General features: G+C 34.9%; 1 protein-coding gene across 5 annotated transcripts in view; it reads left to right on the top strand.

The window, feature by feature from the left end:
* Positions 1-24,875, top strand: part of TCERG1 (transcription elongation regulator 1) — a 59,225-nt gene that overhangs the window by 16,010 nt on the left and 18,340 nt on the right. For 2 of the 5 annotated variants that reach the window (XR_008425289.1, XM_053912658.2), the window contains exons 6-15: positions 4,619-4,681; positions 5,817-6,017; positions 6,746-6,858; positions 7,602-7,690; positions 14,500-14,660; positions 15,836-15,892; positions 16,047-16,113; positions 17,211-17,261; positions 18,645-18,780; positions 19,593-19,682. Coding sequence is in view for 4 of the 5 variants with exons in the window: in XM_053912658.2 (XP_053768633.1) it covers positions 4,619-4,681; positions 5,817-6,017; positions 6,746-6,858; positions 7,602-7,690; positions 14,500-14,660; positions 15,836-15,892; positions 16,047-16,113; positions 17,211-17,261; positions 18,645-18,780; positions 19,593-19,682 (1,028 nt within the window). In the remaining variant the exon portion in view is untranslated. The remainder of the gene's footprint in view (positions 1-4,618; positions 4,682-5,816; positions 6,018-6,745; positions 6,859-7,601; positions 7,691-14,499; positions 14,661-15,835; positions 15,893-16,046; positions 16,114-17,210; positions 17,262-18,644; positions 18,781-19,592; positions 19,683-24,875) is intronic. The other 3 variants (XM_053912659.2, XM_053912660.2, XM_053912661.2) reach the window with 3 other exon arrangements.

A 24,875-nucleotide genomic window follows, 5' to 3' on the forward strand; every position in this document is an offset into this window, starting at 1 on the left:
TGGTCACACAGCTCATAAGTGATAGGGCTGGGATTTGAGCCTGAGCACTCCAGATCCAAGTACCATGCTGTTAATAACTAAGTTATACTGGAATGAAAGTGTGAGCTATTAACTGCAATAAATTTATCTGAAATAGAAATTAGAAGTTCCCCTTTTTGTGAAGTAAAGTATAACATGCACCATTTAAACGTTTAGATAATTATGGTGAATTACTCTTTCTTAATTTATTTTTTGTCTTAGGAAGGAAATCATTACGTCTAGGGAAGGAATTAAAAGATGGTGGAATATAATTCTTCTTGTAGGGATTAAGCAGTGATGATGTTGGGCATCCTAATTGGACTGCATTTGCTGTTGTCACACACATTTAATCCTTAATCCATGGTCTCTTCCCCTAGTATTCTAGTTGAAAATATTGATACCTTAGGTCAAGTACACAGGGCTAGTTTGTAGCAAAGATGAACAGAACCTAGACCTCTTGTCTTCCAATTTTACATTACTCCCACTGTCTGGTATTGCCACTTTTGTACTAGTTTCTGTGTAAAAATAGGATTGTGATACTGCTGCTTTTTAGATTTATACACATTTTAATTATCACTATTGCTCTAATTGTCTTTTTCCTGTGACCACTTTGAAGAAGACACTTTCAGATACCATACCTTGCAGGAAAGAAACCAAAAATTTTCAAGAATTAGTGGGATTTTTTGTAGAAAAACCTTTTACATGTTGCTGACATAGTGTTAGGTAATTAAATGCCCAATAAAAAGTTTAGAAAACCAAAAGTGATAATAGGGATTGCCCTTTTTCTAAATTAAATGTAAGATACGTAGTTGGATACTTCCCTCTTTGGACATACTTTTTGTACAAAACTAAGTGATGCAGAATAGCTTGATATTCTTGATAACATATTGCAATCTTGGTCTGCTTTAGGGTCAAGGACAGTATTAACACCAGATCCTGGATTCTGAGTGATGTGAAGGAGCGGGGGTTGTTAATTCTGTAGAGAGAAGATAAGAGGTAGCATAGTATTATTGAAGTATTTGGAAGGCTGTCTATGGAAGGACTTTTATTTTGCTTTAGAGGTTTTTAATAGAACCAGTGAGTGAAAGGTACAGAATAGCAAAATTCATTTCTGTAGAAAGTACAGTTTTGTCACAATAAAATTCCTTCAACTACAGCTCCATTTTGATGTTATGGTCTCTGTTCTGTGACCCTACCTATCAAACGTTAGAACAGATGGTGGTAAACATTTGACCAGATGGGGTGTTACATAGGAAGTTTGGAAGCAAAAGGCATTAATAAATGGCATGCACTAATGAGATTTTGTAGATCAGTTGGAAGAGAACTTGAGTTAGGCTGTAAAATTTTGTCTAAGATAACAAGATTCTTTGGAGAGGGAACTAGTGTTTTATAGAAAGAAATATTAATATTTGTATAGTAAGCCATCTTTTACATTAATGTTCATTTATTTTCTCATTTTCCCTTTAATTTAGTCCCCCAAGGTGCTTTAGTGAAAAAGACTTGCTTCTCTCTTTTTCAAGTCTTTGGTTTTATATACAATGAGATCTGTGTCTCATTGTATATAATATTAATTATATTAATTTGGCATTAAGGTGAACAGGAGGGATTTGGATGCAGTGTATCTTGGAGCCTTATATTCTTTTTGAAATAGCAATATGTGTGGTTCTAATGGGTATGATTAAGGAAAGGATAGTCAAATAAGATGAAGAAAAGGTGTGAAAAAATTAGGTAAATATTGGCATAAGAGGTGGACATGGGCATAGTAAAAGTAGACTTTATAGATTTTAAGTCTGCTTATAGTAGACTGTAGATTTTATTGTCCACTTGTATTCTATAATCTTGTCTATAAGTAGACTATAATTTGAGAATAGAGTTGAAGCTAAATTGAACAAATGCTCCCTTTAAAAAGAAGATTAAAAACTTAAATGTGTGGTTATTTTGTGAGTCTTCATGATATGCATGTAATAATCACCCAAAGAGAAAACCTGAAGTTTATCTTTTAGCATGAGAAGAAACACACATGGCCTTTCAGTGTGGTATGTATTTGATACAAGAGCTCTGTGTTGCCCCAGTTGATACACAACAATGACAGTTATGCCTAAATACAAAGAGATTTGATTTTTTTCTGTTGAAGTCATATAGTTAAGAAAACTTAACAGATTTCTTTTGGGGGGTTTATTTTGGAGAACAGTCTTTGAGGATAAAGTTTATATATTGGGTTGGCCAAAATGTCCGTATGGTTTTCTCCATAAAATAAAAGACACATTTTTCATTTTCACCAATAACTTTTTTGATTTGGATATTTTGAGTATGTCCCCTATCTCCTGCGTGGTATAATGTTGATTGGTTTTGATCAATGTCTTGATTTGATCGTTATCAACTTCAACTGGCCTACCTGACCATGGAGCGTCATCCGGTGATAAATCTCCAGCTCGGAACTTAGCAAACCACTTTTGACACATTCAACCAGTCACAGCACCTTCTCCATACACTGCACAAATCTTTTTTGCGTTTCAGTTGTATTTTTACCTTTCTCGAAATAAAGCATAATATGCCAAAAATGTTGCTTTTTTCCCATCTTCAATACTAAAATGGCTACACAAAAATTCACCAATTTGGACAAATTTTTTTTAAATGCATGCTGATATGACAACTGTCACAATACAGTCTAAAAATATTGTTTCAAATGAAATTAAAGATGAGTAAGCACTACTACTGGAGCCATTGTACAGAAAAAAACAAATGAACTTTTTGGCCAACCCAATACAGGGAGTGGCAAAAGGAGGTTTACAGTTGTGAGTACGTGAAACAGTTTATTCTTGTATTTATTAGTTATTGTATTACTTGTATTACAACTGCAAACCTACTTGTGCCCTACCCTATTCTAGGCATTGCAATTCTAGTGCTGACTTAATAGGCTCAGTGGCCCTGCAGATGGCAGCATTTAAACTTAACACATGCTGTAACTTCCTTAACTAAACGAATTTTTCCATTGCTTTCTTTAAACATTATGAAAAATAGAACTATACATATAACTTTACTCAGCATACTTTTATGATCCAGTCCTTTTGTTTTATTCTCAGAGTTAATAGAAAGTTTAGCTTTAATGTTCTTTATTTAAAATGGTAATAAAGAAAAAAGCCACTTTTTAAAAATTGGCAGTATTTTGGTGTGTGTGTGTGTGTGGACATAGGTACATTATATACAGACCCAGGGTTTAATTTTAATTTTTGCCTCTGAATCAGGAGACATTTCTTACACGTTAGTGAGGAAAAGAGTTTATAATTTTTAATTGTATTAGTACCAGTTTAGTTTAGGTTTAGTATTTTTAGCTGAAACAAATAGAAAATGATATTTAATTCCCCACCCTTTTCCTTCATCCTTCAGCAAAACCTTTAAAATTTTTTGTTAAATTTACTCTTTAATTTTGAATTTCCTCAATCAGTCTTAGTTTCCAGCTTTTCCTTTCATTCACTTTTTATATCACCATTGTTATACATCATAATGATTCCTCATTCTAAGAACTGTACGTCATTTCCATTCTTTTTTTCTTTATAATCCTTACCTGAGGATATGTTTATTGAGAGAGGAGGAAGGGCCAGAAGGAGACAGAGGAGAAAAAGAGAGAGAGAAAAAGAGAGAGAGAGAGAGAGAGAGAGAGAGAGAGAGAGAAAAGGAAACATCTATCTGTTGCCTCCCTTGCGTGCACTGACCAGGGACTGAACCAGCAACCTAGGTATGTGCCCTGACCAGGAATCAAACCTGCAACCTTGTTGGTATATGGGATGATGCTCCAACCATCTAAGCCACTGGCCAGGGTTCCATTCTTTAATACAAGTGCTACCTTTTAAGCTGGCTTAAATGATAAGAGATTTCTGAAGCAAATCAGCCCCTGTAATCATTAATGAGATTAAAGGGCCATATTTTTCTTAAAAGTATTAGCCTGCTTTTACAGTTCCAAGCCCATGGCATTGAATAGGGCAGACATCAAACATGAGTATTTTGTCATTAGTTGAATGCTACTCTCCTCCTCATCTTTGCCCTTCTTTTATCTACAGTGGAATATTTGGATCCATCTCAAACCTTTTTTTCTCCTTTCCCTCCCACCTTTTTTGTCCTATCTTATCTTTTTCTATTTCTGCATGGTTGTGCTCCAGGCCTCAGCTTCTACGTGTAGTTCCTACATAGAAGCAGCATAGAGAAAGTGTCTTAGTGTCATGCTGCATCTGCCTTTCACTGGTATCTAAGCAACAGCAGCATGGGTTTGATGTCCTGCGAGAAGATGTCCCAGTGAGAACTTGTTATGTATATGTAACGAAGGGGCTTTCCTTTGTTGAATTTAAAATCTTGAGACTCCTTCAATATTATGAGAGTTGGTTTGATGAAAAGGTAATTGATGCTATCATTTAGAATTAGTTAACATTGGATTTGGTGCCACTTCCCACAAAATGTCAAACAAAAAGAAATTTTATTTCATTCTTGGTCTTTTTCATTGGAAATAGCATTCTAAATTGTAGTGGTAAATTATTTTCCTGAATCCCAGTGGTAGCCGACATACAATGGCAGCTTTCCAACGTATGCTTGCTTATCCATTTTACAGGTGTAGCAATGATGCAAATAGTCAGCTGCCCGTATGTAAAGACAGTCGCTACCACCAAGACCGGTAATTTTTAAAACCATCTTAGTTTGTTTTGTCTGTAAGTTGGCATGGTAGTGAATGTTGTTGTTTATCCTTTTATTTATTTATTTTTGCCCAAGTGAGTGGGTTTTTAAATATTTTTCTTTTTAATGGGCACTATAAATGCAGTTGTCATATTTGGCCAACACTTAATTTTCCCAGTTGCCTGTAGTAGTAGCTTCTTTGGTTCACAAAAGCAACTAAGGTCAGATCTCTTTATATCTTAATTTTTATAATAAGTGTAAACAACTTCATTCTCATATTCATAACATTTAATTTTATTTTTTGATGTGTGTTTTTAAGTTAAATATAAAAATCATTTCCATGTGTAAAGTGCTGTGATTATGCTTGCATGCTACTGAGTATATGTGTGTGAATATTTGTGTGTATAGTATAAACTTACATTTAAAAGTTGCTGATGATAATGACCTAAAACTTAAATGCTAGTAAGGGAGATTTGAGGGTTTTTTTTTAATTGACATATTCTTATTTTATTTATGTAATAATCAGCTCTTTTAGCTATCTTGTAAAAAATATAAATCCTGGCTTACCTCTTGAAAAATAGGAACTTTTTTGCTTTTAAGAAAAGACTAAACCGATTTACAGAGTTTACAGGGATGTCTGACTTAATCACTATTAAAAGTAGATTTAATAATAAACTCAGTCATTTACTTAAAACAGAATTTTATTCATACCCTTCTAGGTACCTTAGAACTAGAAAATAATTTTGCCTCAGGAAATATATTCAGTAATAAATATGCTCATTGCCTTGATTTCATTACAATTTGAGAAATCCTTATAAAATATATTTCTGTGAATAAGTAGAGATTGTACTCTGCTTCTTATAATTTATTATGTTAAGGGTTCATAGGTGTGACCCAGATTTCTGACTGTTCTTAAGGTACTTCTTGGGTTGAATGTATGAATCTAATTGAATTCAGGCATTAGAACTGAACCAGAGGAGTAGATTTGAGTAAATAAATCACATATTATATGACTTTTTTTGTTCTAACTGGTTCATTCATTACTATTTAATAGAAAAATTTAGCTCATACTTTAAAGCTTTATTTTGAATTGCAATTTGGTACTTGGGTCTAACTTTTTATTCTTCTTCTTTTAGGTGTATTGCCAGGAATGGCCCCTCCTATTGTACCCATGATACATCCCCAGGTTGCTATTGCAGCTTCACCTGCTACCTTAGCTGGAGCAACAGCAGTGTCTGAGTGGACTGAATATAAAACAGCAGATGGGAAGACATATTATTATAATAATAGAACATTAGAATCAACCTGGGAAAAACCCCAAGAACTAAAGGAAAAAGGTATAGTTTATTGACTTATTGGGACATAGTATAAACTATGATATTTAAATAGAAGGCTTTTTGAAATTCTGAGTTAATATCTTTTTAACACAGTTGAGGGATTTTCTAGTTACATAGTTGGATAGTTTATTCCTATGAATTAATAAATATGTATTTACTTAAAAAGCCAGTTCATATACTTACATGGTTGTCCCATCATTTTTCCATCTGGAGAAATTAACATTACACATACGTACAAATTATTGTTGTGAGGAATTATATAATTCTGTTGTATAATTATTGGTGACCTTATTAAGATTTGATAGTACTGATCAGAAAGGAATGTATTATATATATTCTGAAATAAATTAAGCCCTCAGTGTCTCAGATGAAGACTTGTAATTTTCTATGCCACAAAGTCTCTGTTTTCGTTCGTAAATATCTTAATATATTATCCCTTTTAGCAAAATGAATGGTTGCTATGTACAAATGATACATGCATGAGCTGAAAGACTTTATGTTCCTCTGAAATCAGCAGTTCTCCTTATTGGCAGTTTACTGATTGGTAGAGCAAGGTATTTGAAGTTGAGCCTTACATTATATTCAAGTTAATGATATTACAAGGATGAACATTTTATTTTTGTGGTTAGTAACTTCTAGTTACAGAATATCTTAACTGCTTAGTCTCTGAAAGTTTTTGGAATATTACGTCAGAAACATGGAGTGACATTATCTTACTTTTTAAATAGAAAAATTAGAAGAGAAGATTAAAGAGCCAATGAAAGAACCTTCTGAAGAACCTTTGCCAATGGAGACAGAGGAGGAGGATCCTAAAGAAGAGCCAATAAAGGAAATAAAGGAGGTAAAGGGACACATGGGAGCCAACTTTGATTGATATGTACACATTACTTGTAACTGAAGATCCAGCTGAAATCGTCTTAGATAATTGTTATAAATCTGATTTCTGAAATTGTAGTTCTTTGAAGTTTGTGAGTGAGTTTTTCTTTTGTAAGTGTCATGAAATTACTTCTTACTGTAAATCAAGGCCCCTAGAAAGGAAGGGTCTTAGACAGAGCTTGGACCAGATTTTCAGCCTCCTGATTTACAGACTGGTACATGTTAAAGCTGTAAGTATAAATTCATATTTGGGGAATTTTGTCTGTCCTGGCATGGAGTGAATGATCTCCATACAGCACTAAAAGGGCTCTAGTTTTTTTGTAAGCTTTCTTCTTTCAGTGAGGGAACAGTGGTAGTCATGTTTTATTAGTAAGGAAGTTAACAGAAAAAACAAATGACCTTTAATGAAGAGGTTTTCTTTGATTTTGTATACTGTATTTCCCATTTCTGTTTCTAAGCAAATGGTTAGTGAATCTAAGAGAGGACCATCTGCTGTTGCCAGGATCTGGTATTGTGGCATTTGGCTCTGTCTCGAGCACAAGGATTTAGAATTTTATTAGAAATTCCTACTCAGAGTCTCCCCTTGCTGTGCTAGCAGAAGACTTGATGTTGGTAACACTTTGAGGTATTTGCAGTGATACTTGCATTGGTGGAGCATCCTGGTGTACTATTATGGTACTAATTAAATGGGAGTAATGTTTCCCATAGGAGCCCAAAGAAGAGGAGATGACTGAAGAAGAAAAGGCTGCCCAGAAGGCCAAACCAGTAGCTACTACCCCTATTCCTGGCACACCATGGTATGTATGTACTTAGTTTGATTAGGAAGTATTTATTTATTTACCTCTCTATCTCTCTGTTTGTTTATTTGCCATACTTTTTTTGTACATGGTTTATCCTATAAAGGTACTTTTAAAAAGTATATGTCAGATAAATATTTTCATCTACTGAATATGTTGGTTTTTGTTTGTTGTATTTTGGGTGTTCAAATCTGAAACTCAGTTGCTGTAGTGTCTTCCTTCATGGTGCTGTCTGTTAATGTTTCTTGCTCATAACTATTGACTTGAACCACTACGAGATCCTGAATCCACTGTTCATTGTTTAACATTTTTAATATTTGCTTTTGTGTATATAACCACATGTGAATTTGTTTCTAGAACTATGTAAAATTGTGTCTTTTTATCTAATTGTTGAATAGTCTTTTTCTTTTGTTTGGTTCTTCCTCTTTTTTTCTCCCCATGTCAGTGCTTCCTCTCCTGTTCCTGCTGCAACTCATTTAATCCATCTATAGTCCACACATTGCAGTAAGTTGATTTATAATCTACAGCAGTGATTGTCAGCCTTTTCATCTCATGGCACACATACCATAAACTAATTACTGAAATTCTGCAGCACATTAAAAAATACATAGTTTCTGCCAATCTGACAAAAAATTTTTTTGTCAGATCAGCAGGTATGATTTTGATTCATTCACACTAGATGACTATTGTTGTGTTGTCTCTTGTCCTTTTTTGTGTGTGATGATCAGGTGAAAAGAGGTCTGTACCCCTGACTAGTCAGGTATTGTATGTTTTAAAAATTCTTGCCACACACCAGTTGAAAATCGCTGATCTACAGCTTCCCCTCCAACTTGTTTTTCTTGCTTTTTCCTCTTTGTTTTTGTTATAGAAAAAGTGAATGTTTGTTCTATAGAGCCCCGCAGTCTGGATTTTATATTTGCATCCCCATGATACTGTTTTGTAGAGTACTGCATTTCTGAATTTTCTCTAAACTAGCAAGCAGATACAGAGACGTGATCAGATTCAGGTTTTTGATCTTTTTGGCAAGACTAGTTCATAAGTGATGATGTGCCTTTCCCTCAGGGTGCATCTAGGTGTTTCTTTGTGTGATGTTAGCAGCCATTGCTTATTATTGTGGCTTAGATCAGTGTGGTTTTCAATGAGGAGTAAGTTTGCAGCTCCCCCTCCCTCCCTTCTCAGCACCTCCATCAATGGATGTTTGGTAATGTCGAGAGACATTTTTGCTTGTCATAACTTGGAAGGTGTTAATAGCATCTAATATCTAGTGGGTAGAGAGGCCAGAGATACCTCTAAACATCCTACCATGCACAAGACCGCTCCCTACAAGAATTAATTACTTGGCCCAAAATGTCAGTAGTGCTGAACTCGCAAAACCTGGCCTACATCCATTAAGTCATTAAGGGTTGAAAGTGATGGTAATGTATTCCTGTCATTCCTTTTCCGTTTATTAACTAGAATGCTTAGAGATGCTTCCCTGTACTAACGTTGGTTACTTACAGGTACAAATTGCATAGGAAAGAACGGATATACCAGTTTTCAGAATAATGAGTTGGTTTGAGTGTTACAAATTCGTAGATTTAAATATATGTTTCCAACCATTGCAGTTATTATCCTTCTTGATGTTTACTTGTTTCATCTTTGGCCAGGTGTGAAGCCTGTTAAGGTTGACTCCTGAGGGGTTTTTTTGTTTTGTTTTGTTACAACCCTGTGTTTGATACCTTCCTTGCTTTCTGCTCTTACAAGAAGCTCCTGGCTTATCTCATGAATTTCCTGTCTCAGACTTAGCTATAGCCGTTTCTCCACAGAGCCCTGGTTTCTTTTTGTGAGAAGTGGCACTTACAGGCCTCAGTGTGGGATCTAGAGGGAGTCGTTACTACTGAATTAGTCGTTATAATTAACCTCTTTGGTAGACATAGATGGAAGACACGTACTGTATTGAAAGATTCATCATGAGTTCCTGTCATTGCTTTCACTCAGGTCTACTATAAGATTCTTACTGAAACTTAACATCTATTTTCATTCTATTTACTTATTTGCTTTTCACATACACAAGTCACAGAATAACAGTACCAACAGTATCACTAACAGTGTTATCAGTAAAGACAGTTTTAGCTTATTTCCCCAGTTATTTTTGTGTTTAGGATATATTACTCTAGGGTTGCATGGTAAAGTTGTGTTTTAAAGGCATTTGGAAGAGTTGTTTTCCATGTAGTTATTTCACCAACTTGATACACAGGCTCATTTAAAAAATAACTATACAAAATAGTTACTTGAATCCAAAATCAAAGTTGTGAAAAGTCTGTATTCGAAGAATATATCCCTAAGTTTCTTAATGATACATGGGAGACTTTTTTTTTTTTTTCAAGATTTTATTTTTAGAAAGAGGGAAAGGGAGGGAGAGAAACATTGATGTGAGAGAGAAACATCGATTGGTTTCCTCTTGAATGTGCCCTGACCAGGGACTAAAACTGCTACCCAGGCTTGTGCCCCGACTAGGCACCAAACGAGCAACACTTTGCTTTGTGGAATGATGCCCAGCCAACTGCACCAATAAGGGCAATACATGGGAGACTTTTACAAGTATTACAGTTTCCCCCTATCTGTTGATTTTTTTTTGACATCATACATAAATTTTATATTTTGATGAGGTCACCTTTATTGATCTTTTTATTTATAGCTTCCAGGTTCTGTGTCTTTTTTAGGAAGCATTCACATTCCCTGTCCCACCTCCTGAAAAGCAACTATATGTTTTTAGTGCTTTTACAATTCATGTGAATACAGTTCATCTTATTCCACTTTGCTTTTAGTATCTGTTTTCTCTAACTTAAAAACATCTGAAGAGGATTTTCACTTTTAAGAAAAAAGGTGAAAAGCAAATAGCATTCAGTGATTGTTTTGCAGAAGTTCTTAATGGAGGCAGGTGGGATGGCCCTCCCACGCTCTTTCCCTGGGAATACAGTCAGCATCAAGCTTCTATAGCTTTGAACTCTGTGTCTGTGAGCACCTGTGCTTTCTCTCAGTTTGTTTTGTGCATGTGGCAAGACATGTCCTAAGGTATCAGAAAAGCCTAAGAGAGTTCATAAGGGTGTAACAGCATAAAATTGGGTGTAATTAAGTGTTTCTTTCACTAGTGGTGAACAAAATAAAGACATTGCGCATATTTTGAATTTTTGGTCTGGGAATGCTCAAAGTTTTCCATAAAAATGAATGATAATTGCTTCTTTCCTTCACACAGTTTCAGCTTAGGAAGCTTTCCTAGCAGCGTTCTACTTTCAAATAGCAGAGAAAACTTCAATATGAAAGATAACCACTTGTCCAAGTTATTTTTCAAGTTCTATCAATGAAGAAATGTATTATTAGTGTAACTTTAATTCTGAATTTACTATTTTCTGTTTCTTATAAAATGGGTAAGTGCTACCTTGAAGTGAAAAAGATTGTTCAGCTAAGGCAGGGTATACCACTTTATTTGGAGAATATAATTTTTATTAGTATATCTCTTGATATCTTCAAATGACTTTCTTTAGAGAAAAGCTAAATGTAAAGTATGAAATTTCATATTTCCCTTACCTATATTGGTATTGTTTTGGCATTACACAGCATTGCTTTTACCTTTTTTTAAAGGTCACAGACCAATTGTAATTTTTCCTATTGCTTACTAAGGTTACATCACACAGATTTAACCTGCATTTATTTTTACTTTTTCATACAAAGTGTGGCCTGCCTGTATTGGCCATGTTTGTAGTCTGTGTTGGGTTTTAACTTATGAAAAATTTATCTTTGACCTTCTAGTCACTTTTGTATTTATAAAGAGTGGCACAGGCTCTTTATTTTTCTGCTGTGTTTCTATAGTTATTTTTGTTTCCGTAGGTTTTTACTCCAGTATTTTATTATGAAAAAATTGAAACATACAGAAACATTGAAAGAATGTTTTTAGAACAGTGAACGCCATATATTGACCACCTAGATTCTACAGTTAATACTGTGTTATATTTACTTTGTCACTTATCTCTATCCATCCCTAAAGGCATCTCTCCATCAGTCTTGTTTTTTTGATACATTAAAAGTTGCACGTATCAGTCCTAACAGCTTCATACTCCACATTTACCCCTGATATCATTAGACCTATGGTATCAGGGGTAAATGTGGAGTGTGTATTTTGTGTATTTTGAAGACAGCATGAGTTAGAATATAGCATCTTAAAGTAGTTACAGCTGTTAATAAAGATCAAACATACTATAAAAATTTAGACTTAGTTTTATTCCCCAAGAAACATAGGGAAACATGTAACAGGATGGCATAAGTGCCTCAGGATGGTTCTAATGGAAACTCTTGAAGAGAATTCTGCATTGACTGTTGGATGAAAATCTCTGACACTTGCCTCCCCCACCGCCCCTACTTTTAAAAGTAAGTGCAGACAGAGGTCAAACTTGGAGCATTTTGTATTTTCTAGGATCAGTAAACTGTAGTTTTTGGCTGGATTTCATGAAGGAACAAAAAAGGTATCCAGTCTGTTTCCACAAAAGATTTGGGTTTAGTGCTACATTATATGTGCACGTATTTATTTTTATTTGTGTTACTGAGGTAATAGTGGAAGTAAAATAAGCTGCGCATACTTAAAGTTTATTGCCACAATCAGAATAAACATTTCCAGCATCCCCCAAAGTTTTCTTGTGTCCCTTTTGTAGTCCATCCCTCCCTCTTTTCCCATCCCTAAGCATCTCTCTGCTTTCTATTATTATAGATTACTTTTGTATTTTCTATAATTTTGTATCAGGAATCATATATACATACTTTTTTTTAAATACTTTTTCCATATAATTTCTTTTTTAAAAATATGACAGCTTTATAGATATAATTCACATCTCATAATGCACTCATATAAAGTGTACAACGTAATGATTTTTATTACATTCACAGAGGTGTGTAACCATCAAACTCACTCAGTGCTAGGCACTGGTCTGCTTTCTGTCTAGATTTCTTTATTTTGGAATTTCGTATAAAAGAATCATATAATACATGACCTTTGGTGACTGGCTTGTGTAATTTATTTCACTGAACAATAGTAATATTGAGATTTCATCCATGTTATTGAATATATCATTAGTTTGTTCATTTTTATTGCCGAATAGCATGCCTGAGTTTGGCTATTCCATAGTGTATGCATTCACTGTTTGATGCACCTGTTGGCTTTTTCCAATATCCAGCCTCTTCATGCCTAGATATCTGCCTATTTGTAATAGCTCCCAAGTGGATATATCCCAAATTAATTACAACTAATGGACATTCTTGTACAAGTTTTTGTGTAGACGTATCTCTTTGTTTCTCTTAGGTAAATAACTAGGAATGTAATGCTTGGATTACTTGGTATGTAAGCCTCACTTCCTAAGAAATTGCCCAGTTACTTTCCAAAGTGGTCCTACCATTTTGAAATTGCCTTCAGCATTTTTTGACTGCCAGTTGCACCATCTCGTTTGGGGTTCACTAAGCTTCTTTAATATTTATGTCTTTTAGAAAATTGGGAGTTTTTTTTTTTTTTTTTCCTTTGGCCATTATGTGTTCATATTTTTACTGCCTGGTATCCTCTCCTTTCTGGGATCCCAGTGCCATGTATGTTAGGTGTTTTGATGTAGTCCCATAGGTTTCTGAGACTATTCATTACCTGGCTGTGTACATTCACCCTGGTCTTCAGAGGGGATTGTCACTGATCTGTCTTCTGGTTCACTGATAGTTTCCTGTGTTAGCACCATTCTGCTCCTGAGCCAATCCAGAGAAATTTAATTTCAGTTGTATTTTTCATTTCTAAAATTTCTTTCTCTCTTTTTGTACATTTCCTATTTCTTATGCTGAGAACTCCTATCTTTTCATTCAAGTTTTTTTTTCTTTATCTCACGAAACCTAATTGTAATTGCTGCTTTAAAGCCTTTGTCTTATTTCAATGATAGTGACTTTGATAATTTCAATATCTAGGTTACCTTGGGCTTGGCAGCTGTTGATAAACTTGATTTTTCTTGCCAAAAAAGACCTGGTTTCTATGGGAGTTTCAGCTGCTTGTACTACCGCTGTCATGCCCACTATGTGACTGGGGGGCCACCCTAAAGGCAGAGGTTTGAGGGGGAAGAAATGGGATGTTTATATCTTCGTGGTTGCTTTCTAACTTTGGCTCGCCTCCATACTTCTTTTTATTTTTTAACTTTACAGAGGCTCACATAATTGTGGGGGTTTGTTTTTGTTTTTGTTTTTTTTTTCTATTTTGTCCGACTTTTCTGGTTGTAATGAACAGGAACAGTGAGCTGCAGTGGGCAACAGTGCCATAGCGCAATCAGCACTTCTCTTTAGTTTTTACACCAGATATGATCAGATATAAAGGCTTTATAGAAGGTGGCATTTGAGTAATTCTGGTTTGGTAAGAAATATTAAGAAGTGTTATGTAATAGGTAGGGCACTGTGGTATGTTTCTGTAGTTTAGAACTGAGTAATTGCATTAGTTGTTGCCATGAAACATATCTGTGTGATACTTTAAAATGTAGCATTCTCAGTTTGAGTGTGGCAGACTGAGTTCCTAAACATTTTAAACTCTGACCACAAATTGCTTTGCTTTTCCTGGTTTTCTCAGTTTGTTAAATTGCTGTTTTAATTTAGTCAGCTCTCTTCTCCTAAAAGCCATGTTTGGTTCTCTAAATAACTCTCAGTGACATGAGCATATCCTTCCCCTACGCCACCACCATCCCTTTGGACAGGACGGCAGTGAAAGACCTGGCTGTAAAATGTGTTCCTTAACGTAAAGCAGTGATACTTGAACCAATTCCTAGGTGTGTTGTCTGGACTGGCGACGAGCGGGTCTTCTTCTATAACCCAACCACCCGGCTTTCTATGTGGGACCGGCCTGACGACCTCATTGGAAGGGCAGATGTTGACAAAATTATTCAGGAGCCCCCTCACAAAAGAGGAATGGAAGAAATGAGGAAGCTAAGTAAGTTTTAAACTAGGAATCTATCCTCTGATATTAACATTGATTTACTATTTCAACAGAAAATATGAGGCCATTTAGAAAAACTTTGTTTTCAAGGAACGTAAGAAACTCAAGAAACGGAAATTAGACTGCTGACTAGACTTCAGTAGTAGAGATACAAAAAATAGAGAATTCGGATGAAATTATTGTTTTGTAAAATATTTTTATATGTAGTTTTTTCCCTCTTGTCCTTGTCAAGATTTCATTTCTATAGGCTATGTCAGTACCACTGGTGTTCTGTGATGACTAGTGACACCAAAAAGATCCTCAGTGAGCCTTTGAGCACCTTTTGTGACTCTCTGAAATAACCAAACTGTATGTTTTTTAAATATTGTTTACTAAAATATTCTAAAATACAAAAACAAGATTTTGTGAAAACACAGAAGCTTATTAGCTTTTTAAGCTAGGTGAAATTTAGGAACGGGAAGCTTTATGCCTGGGCATATAGTACATGTGAACCTTATTAAGAGATTACCTTTCATCTATCTCATGTTCAGGCAGCATTCCAGTATATATAACAAAGGCAAATATTTGTAAATAATTTTTATTGCAAATTTTTTATCAGTAGTTTGCTTTTGTATTGATATGATTGTGTTTGTATAGAATCCCCCCATGTAGTGTAGAAACATGATAAATGAGTCATTTAATATTGTACGTACTTCAAATGAAGTAAAGCTTAATATGTGCCATTTATAATAATTGAGAAATCGTAATGGATTGTGTGTATGTAGTACTAACATTTTCTGCTTACAATTGATTTCTCAAACTTTGCCTACCTGGTGCTAAAAATACTAGGCCCCGCTTTTCCCCTTCAGCAATATCTGTTGTATAGCTGTGATACTGATAATACTTTATAACTGTAGTATTGAGTCATGCCAAGGGCGTTTTATGAGTCTGTTTTCAAATATTCAGTCCATCTATTTAATAAATATGTACATAGAATCATTTCAAAATGAAGTGAGTATTTTAATGTAAAGGGAGGCTTAATAGAGGAGGTACAGAATTACCATCTTTATTTAATGTTTCATAGAGGAGGGCATGTTGTGAGATGGATATTTTATGTAAACAGTAACTTTTTAAAAGAAGACTGTGTAATGTATAACTATTCTTCATAATATTTGAAATATCTTTGCCAGGGCACCCAACGCCAACAATGCTGTCCATCCAGAAGTGGCAGTTCTCTATGAGTGCAAGTAAGTGAACTAACTGTAAATTACAGCTTTTTTGTAGTACTTGTTAAAGCAAGTGTTCTGGTAGTGGTTAGCAGAGGGATTCACACCTAAATATTTCAATTGTTTGCTTGCTTATTTTTATTCTGACAGCGGTTAATTAAAATTTATCTTACAGTTAAAGAAGAACATGAATTAATGGAAGAGCTTAATGAAGATGAACCTGTTAAAGCCAAAAAACGGAAGTGAGTAATACAGTTTATGTGTAATTCAGGTAGATTTTAACTTTTAAACATTGATTAGATCATAGTGAGGCCGTGATTAGGGGCAAGTAATGTATATGATGTTAGGAGACAGAAGTGATGATTGCTCTCTTAGGCGTGATATTTAAAAGCTTTGCTTTAGAGTGTAGAAATGGTGTCCCTGCTGTTGCTAGATTTGCAAAAGATTTGATTATTCAATTATGTATTATGAAGCCAAATGACATTTTAGGAGTTAGTTGATAAATTATTTTCAGACATTCATTAGGCCTAGATTTTTTTTAAAAGTAAGGTTTCTCCCTATTATAGATCCCAACAGACTCCATTCCAGATAGCTTTTAAATAGAGAGACAGACTTCTCTTCTTTTTACACACTTGTCACCTTCCCTAGTTCTTGAATCTGTGGTCATTTTGCCTGGTGAAGAGAAAACCCACAAGCTTAGAAAGTATTCTGAGGGAAAGAGACTGCTATTAAGTGGAAGCATTAACTTCCCCAGTGCTGTAGAATTGGGTAAAATATGAATATTACTAATTATGAGGGGGTGGAAGGGTGGGGTAGAGGGTATTTGTGTGTGAGCAGGGTGGGGAGAATGGACCATTATTTAGCAGCGTAAAAAGGAAGGTTTGAAGACATTAGGGATGGGTTTATCATAGTCCTTATCTGCAAAGGACAGAGTGAATGCAGCCAAATTATGGCAAAGAAAAACCTAATAAGACAACCCCTAACAAGCGTTTTGCTGGGGTTTTTTTTTTTTTTTTTTTTTTAATGTCTTTATTGGCCAAAATGTTAAAGTATTAAAGAGAGTCACTCATAATCACCCATAGTAACACAGCTACTTTCAATTTTACAGTTAACTTTTTAGTTCTTGACCAAATGTATTGTTATTAATTGTAATCAACTGATTTTGTGTTTTTTAAAAAAAAAATCTAGAATAAGAAATTTGTTTTCTTAATTATTATAAATGACTGTATTCTGTATATGTACCATAATTTTGGATGTTCTACAATGTTAAACTTTTAGGTTGTTTTTAATTGTTTGTTCTTATAGACAACTCTGTAAGGTTTTTAACTGCTTTTATCAGGAGAATGTCAAAGAAGTCCTTTATGTGGATTGCCCGAGCTTCTCTATTTAGGTACAAAGCTAAAAGCCTGTTTTTCCTGGCTTAGTTTTTCTTTATTTCTTTTATTGAGATAGATAGTGATAGTTTGTATTGTGACATTTTTATTTAGTATAATTCTGTAAAGGTTATTTGTTTTTTATTAGTTATATTTCTTGGATGTCTTTTAACTCTATTTAAATAATTCTTAAATAAATTATTATAAGAGGGTATATTGTTTGGCAAATTGCTTTTACCTGTTTGTTTTGTGCATATCTTAGGTCACAGACTATCTTGCTAAGTTCCTGCAGGTCACGGATTATGTCTTCTGTTTTTTTTTTACTTTCGTTTTTGTTTTGTTTTCATTCCCTAAATGTTAATTACCACTCACTTACCATAATTGTCAGTTAGCCTTAGTTTCATTTAAATTTCCTGAGCTTCCTTCACTTTTGAATTTTCTAATGTTCTGTGTTCCTAATTCCCTTAAGTTTCTGAAGGTAATATGAATCACTTTTGTTTTTATACTTAGCAGATCATAAGTAAGAAGGGAGATCTGCTCAAACAATTACTGAATTAATTTTTTTTTTTTGATTATTCACATAAGCAGGCCTTCATAGTGTAGATGTTTGAGAGGGTACTCAGTTTCATGTTTACAGTCTCACTTGGGTACCACACAGTAGCAGGGTTGCTCTTAGCCCTGAGGTGTATTTGTGGAGGAATAAGAAGTAGTTTAGTCATTAATGAACAGTTCTAATTCCACCTAACTACTCCAGGGCCTATGTTGCTCTCTGGGACCTGTTCTTCAACTTAACTCAACTTACCACCCAGAAAGTGAGTAAAAAAAAAATGTCAGGTAGGTAAGGTATAAATCGCACATATCCATCCACTTGGCCAAATTTGCAGATATTTTATTTTTACTTCCATAATTAATGTTTTAGATGATGAAGACTTATGCCAGTTTTTTATTAGAGTTTTAAAATAGTTTATGTGTTTATAATACAAAACATTTTGGACAATACTGTTTTTCCTATATCATTTCAAGAACTAAAAATTATATTCTGTGCTGTTTAATTCTAACACAGAGTTTTACTGCAATGTGAGATAAGGTTTTTTTTTTTTTTTTTTTTTTTTTAGTAAGGTTGTTCATTTTGTGTTATCTAGTGTCATGGAGAGTAAAAGTATGTATTTTTTCTTACAATGTAGCCATTGTAACATCATTAGAAGCTTATTATAACTTTATTATTATAAACTGAAAGTTGCTTATTCCTTAGAGTTCATTTGATACCCTCAATATAATTTGTTTTTGCCAAAAATATGCTGCTCAGTAGTGAGTCTTGAATATTCCATTTATTTTAAGATTTTAGTAAGATTTCTAATTAATATTTTGTCAGTTGATGCCTTATATTTTATTTTTTATAGGCGAGACGATAATAAAGACATTGATTCAGACAAAGAAGCTGCAATGGAAGCTGAAATTAAAGCTGCCCGAGAAAGGGCCATTGTCCCTCTGGAGGCCCGAATGAAGCAGTTCAAGGACATGCTGCTAGAGAGAGGGGTCAGAAAACAATCTTTGGGGGAGATATTTCTGTTTTGTATAAGTAATATAAATATGTCTTGCTAAAAGGTCAAATCTAAGGTTAGTGCTCATGCTGTGGGGGGGAGGTAAGGGGAGCCTATAAAATGACTTTATCTTTTCAGACAGCCTTCTTCTTGGCTAATTTTATCATGTTTAATGTAATGCCATTTACTATTCTTTTAAGTACAAATAACATTAACATTTATTGGGTCATTAAATTTTGGTGAGTAATGTAAGACAAATATTTAACATTGCAGAATGATGGAGTACTTGGAATAGGTAAGGTATATATGATTCTTCCTTTAATATTTTAATGGCTTTGGTTAAAGGAGAACTGGTACTTTATGATATTATTATTAATGAAGCTTAATTGAGAAGGAGTTTCTTTTGGTTATGTTCACAGACTCATTTGAATAAGTAAAATTGTTCAATTTTAAATCACAACATAGTTCACAAGATTGGAGCAAGCATGGGAAATCAAAATAGAAATCTTCAAGGCTTTTTCTGATGTACTGATTTTTGAAATGTCACACAGTAGTGGTTATTTTAATGAGTAATTAGGTGTGTGTTATTTCTACACAATATAGAAATGTTCAGAGTCAATTAGTGTGGAAATGTGCTATTGCTCACCTCCCACTGCTTGTCATTTATTAGTGATGGAAACTTCAGGATAGTTTTTATTATGTCTCCTTTTTAAGCAGATGTCCTATAGATTTCAAGCAAAATTGTATGACCTTTATGTTTTTGGAGCCAACTTAATCATGAAGGGCAATGCATTTTTTATTTTAAAGGTGTCTGCGTTTTCAACATGGGAGAAGGAGTTGCACAAGATAGTTTTTGATCCTCGGTACTTACTTCTCAACCCTAAAGAGAGAAAACAGGTAAAAGGAAAATAACATTATGTAAGAAATGTGTATCACTTGCCAGTATAAATTGTTTTTTCGTTTTCCTAACACAGCGCTTTTAAAAACACAGTTGTATCTTACAACACAGCCATCCTTCCTCTGTGTAGACATTCCTGCTGCAGAAGTGCATGGACATCTTTGCCCATATGGACATAGCTTTGCCTCATGAACATTTATCCTCATGCCTTGTATACACTGAGATCATGTCTAAGAAGATTTCAAAATTCATTTCAAGTGCATTTATTAATTTGAAAATGATGCCAATTTGGGGTGGAAAAATAGCAAAATATAGATGAGTAAAAAGGGAAAGAAGACTACTTAAAATTCTACCTAACAGATAGGACCAGCATTGAACACTGGTTTGTAGCCTTTCTGATGTGCGTATGTGTGTTCTGGACAGAAAAGACTCAGGGCATGTCTCTCACTACATACACAAAGTCCAATGTCTGAGTGGCATCTTTTAAAATGTCTTTTTACCATAAGCTTAGAGAAATGATGGATGCTTCGGGCTCTCTGCTGAGCTAGAGTTGCTTTGTTGCCATTTATTCCTGTGATGATTCACTAACACATATCATCTCACGGTGATTGCTTCTTCCTCTAAAGCATTGCACACTTCCGACTTGTATAATTATTGAATTACCTGTTTTGCCTCTCCACTGGTCTCTAAAAAAATGGTGAGTATGTTGAATCATTTGCTGCAGAGCTGTTGAGCTACAAGATTTCATTTGGTAACAGTAATGTCCATCTTCCGTGTTTGTAATTTGGTGGTTGGAATAATTCTGTACACAGTTTGTGTTATTCTGCATGTAGGTCTAATTGAGACTTTTTATGAAAAGAGGAAATTTACAGTATGCCAGACATATATTCTAGTACTTGTAACAGAAAGACATGACTTTCCAAATATCTTTTCATCATCTGCATTTCAAGCACAGTATTTAAAGAAGAAAAAAACACACATGATTTATGTGTGATGGTCTCATTCTCACCTGAGTTGATGGCCCTATCAAAACCTGTAAATCAACCTGTATTCCTTAGTTGTCCCCAAGGTACGTTTCAAGTCTGTCAGCAAATCTCCCTCTAAAAACTTTTCTAAATCCAACCCCTTCACTGTTTCCCACAAACACCCTAACTCAAGCCACCATGATCAGCTGTCATCACCTGTGGAGCCCCTGATTGATCTCCCTGCTGCCTTCCAGTTTTGCTCCTCCATAGTCAAGTTCTTTTTCCACACAGCAGCTAGACTGATTTTGAAGTTTAAGTGACAAGTTAAGGCAGTGTTTTCTTGCTTGAAATCTGTACAGTACTTCCATTTTGTTTAGGACAAAATGAAACTCTTTGTATGGCCTGTAAGATTCTACGTACACTTAATGCCTGAATGCATCTTGATATATGCAGCCCTTTTCTTAAATTTATCTATTCTAGCCACACTGGCCTTGATATGCCTTGAATAAGGCACTCAGGCACATTCTGGTACATTCTATTCCCTCTGCCTAGAATGTTTTCCCCCCTAAGGTGTTGCACAGCAGGTCCGTCATTTCATTCAGGTACTCAAATGCCTTGCAGTCAACCTGTCTCTTTGCCTTCTTTACTATCTTCGTAGCATTCATAGCTCTCATTATCTAAAATTATCTGTTTATTCCTTCTGTAGAATGTAAATTTTGTGAGGGGAGGAACTTTGTCTTATGCATTGCTCTAAGTGTAACTAGAACAGTGCTTAACCTAAATATTGAAGACTTTAAAATTTTTGTGATTTCACTTAAGAATATTTATGGCACTGAGTATTACAGTTTCTGACTGAGTAAAATTACTGAGTAAAAGTAAATGTTGAGAACTAAAATCTTTCTGAAGTTTGGAAACATTTTGAAGATTTTCTTTTTTTTTTAGAGAAAGGGGAAGGGAGGGGAAAAGGAAAAAAAACATCGATGTGCGAAACATCAATTGGTTGCCTCTTGCACGCCCCAGCTGGGGACCTGGCCCACAACCCAGGCATGTGCCCTGACTGGGAATTGAACCGGAGACCTTTCAGTTCTCAGGACCTTTCAGTTTCAGGCCCATGCTCAACCCACTGAGTCACACCAGCCAGGGCAGGTTTGGAAACATTTTGTAAGCTGATGGAGTTACGTCTTTACTAGAGTAACACTTAAAAAGAGTGTTAAGCATTGTTCTATTTTAAGTAAAAACTCTACTTAAAGGTTCTCGTGCCTTTCAAGTAGAAGTTTTTTGTTACACTTCAAGTAGAAGTGTAAGAAATGAGAAATAACTTGAGTGTAAGAAAAGGAGAAGTTAACATTTGGGTTTAATACATATATTTCTCAATAACTTTGTGAAGTATTCTCTTGGGAGTATAAAATCAAGGAGAACGCAATTAAGTATGAGATTACATATTTGCACATGATAACTTCATATCTGAAATTTGCACTTTGATTTTAAAAAACTTAACTTTCATTGAAAATACCTCAATGTAAATTATATCTCTTTCAGTCTTTTTAGTTATCTGTAGAATATATATAAAATACACACCCATCATAATAAAAGATGTGTTTTATATAATTGTTACCATAAATTTTAACTTCTGATTTTTCTTATTGTTTTTGATAAAAGGTAACTTAAGGGATCAGAAACATTTTTATTTGTTAAGACAAATTAAAATGTGTGGCATTTTTCAAAATAACCAGGCCATTACCATGCAGGATGTTAAGCTCTGATGTAGGGAGAAGTTATACTAACATTTCAAAAATTAAAATAAGTGCTTTCATATAGTGTACATTATTCAGAGTCTTTAAGATTGAGAGTGTTGCAGTATGGTAGTACATTACCAATATACCAGTAATTACTGATGATTGTCAACTGTTCATGTAGGCCACTGTTTACCTAATCGCTATCAAATTATAAATTGAATTACATTGATGTGAAAATCAAATAACGGAGACCTGTTGAAAAGGAAGGACTATTCCTCTATACACTGAATAGTCAGACAATGGTGTGTACATTTTTTCCCATACCAGCCAATTCTCCTACACTAGCTGGGTGTCCTGCCATTAAATTGAATTCTGACAGTTTACCAAGAGTAGGCATCAGGTCTCACAGATTAGGGGCTCAGTCCTCTAAGAGTGATCCCACTTTAGACACTAGTCACAAATCATAGGTCCCCAGCTTACCTACACTTCTGTTTAACTCAGCTGTGTTTCCGGGACTCCCATGACCCTCTCTTCAGGTTTGTTAATTTGCTGTGAGAACTGAGGGAACTTTTCCTTTTGTGTACTGGGTTATTTTACAACAAAGGATATGGTCAGGATACAAGATGAAGGGCAGATGATGAGATACAAAGGACAAGGTCTGTCCAGGTGGAGTTGAGGCATGCCCCACTCCCAGCATGTGGATGTGTTCATTATCAGGAGGTCGGGAGCTCTCTGCACGCCTATGGTTAGGATTTTTATGGAGGCTTCATTACATAGGCATAATTGATTAAATCATTGGCCATTGTTGATTAAGCTCCATCTCTAGCCCCTCCCCCCTCCCTGCGAGTTGAGAGTGGACTGAAGGTTCCATCCCTCTGATAACATGGTCAGTACCAGCCCCTGTCCTGTAGTTATCTAAAGGCTTTCCCAAAATCACTTCATTGACATAAACTTAGCTGTGGTGGAAAGGGGCTTGTTATGAATAACGAAGGACTATTTTTTGTCCTTTATTTCAGGAACAGGACAAAAACCAGATCACTTAGGAAATTATAAGGCTTTTTAGGAGCACTGGTCAGGAGCTCAGGCAGACCAAATCTATATATTTTCTTCTTATATCACAATGTCATACCCATATTTTATAAATTTATATTGTGAAGAAAAATATACATATAGAAAAGTTGGAAAATCATAAGGAAAATTTCACAAAGTGAACATACCATGTAATTAATTACCAGGCTCAGGAAATAAAGACAGTCATACAAGATGACTAAGTTCTAGAGATCTGTACAGCATATTGCCTATAGTTGACAATACTGTTTTGTATACTAAAAATTTTGCTGAGAGGATAGATCTTATATTAAGTGTTCTTATCAAACACAATAATAAAAAGGGCAGGAGGAACCTTTTGGAGGTGATGGGAATGTTTATGTCACAGCTTGCGGTGATGGTTTCACAGATGTGTATTTATTTCCAAACTCTTCAAGTTAAATATGTATAGCTTTTTGTAGGTCAGTTATACTTCAGTAAAGTGGCTTTAAGAAAAAGGAAAAAATGGAATATTACCAGCACCCCAGGAGCTGCATTCCTTGAAGGATTAAACAGTATATAGCTCTTTAGTATGTATGTATATATTTGATTATGCCTATAAAATGAACTGGACTAGGAATTGTTTTTAAAACAATTTTTATAACATTTTGTTCATAAGTTAGTGTTATAAGAAAATAACTGCTTAAAATAGAGAACATAAAGCCAAGTGTTTTGGGGAAGAATGAACAAGTAATTAGGAGGAACTTGGAGGTATAACGGAACTCCTAATTTTGTATGTGATTTTCTTAAAGAATGATTCCTAAACTTGGAGTGGGATGTGAAGTTTCTCTCAAGAGAAACTTTTTAGTACTTTTTTATAAGTGGGAAAATATATACTGAGAAATGGGAGAGGGATTGGAAACAACTGTCCCTCTCCCATCAGCATGCAAATACTTCATGATTTCCTGCAGTGCTGTATTTAGAAGGTATTGAAAATGACCTACCTACAGCAGGGGACTGGTGAGATAACTACAGACATTTCTGTAAAGCTGTTGAAAATAGGTGGGTACACGTAGCCTGACCTGGAAAGGTACCAACGGTATTTTAAAGAAAACATTTTTTGTCTTTTCCAAATATATACACATGTACATACTTAGCCAAATAATTCTGTAAGACATGTTAGGAGAAATATTAAGAGTTTTGCCCCAGTTTTGTGTTCCTGAAGACGTTCCAAAGCCTTCTGACTTGCTTCAGTCTGGACTGGTTTTCCTCTGCCCCTGATATACGGCTGTCATTTTGGAGGATGACAGCTTTTTACCATTATCTTGGGGGATTTTCTTCATCTCTCTGGTTTTTTAAGAGGATAAGTAGGGGAGTTTACCTGTTCCCTATATCATAAGTCTTTTCTTCCTTGGTTTACTCCCTTTTGATGTGTTCCATTCCCATAGTAGCTTCTTGAGAGAAC

Source organism: Desmodus rotundus, chromosome 10 (assembly GCF_022682495.2).
Source record: "Desmodus rotundus isolate HL8 chromosome 10, HLdesRot8A.1, whole genome shotgun sequence".
NCBI classification, from domain to species: Eukaryota; Metazoa; Chordata; class Mammalia; order Chiroptera; family Phyllostomidae; genus Desmodus; species Desmodus rotundus.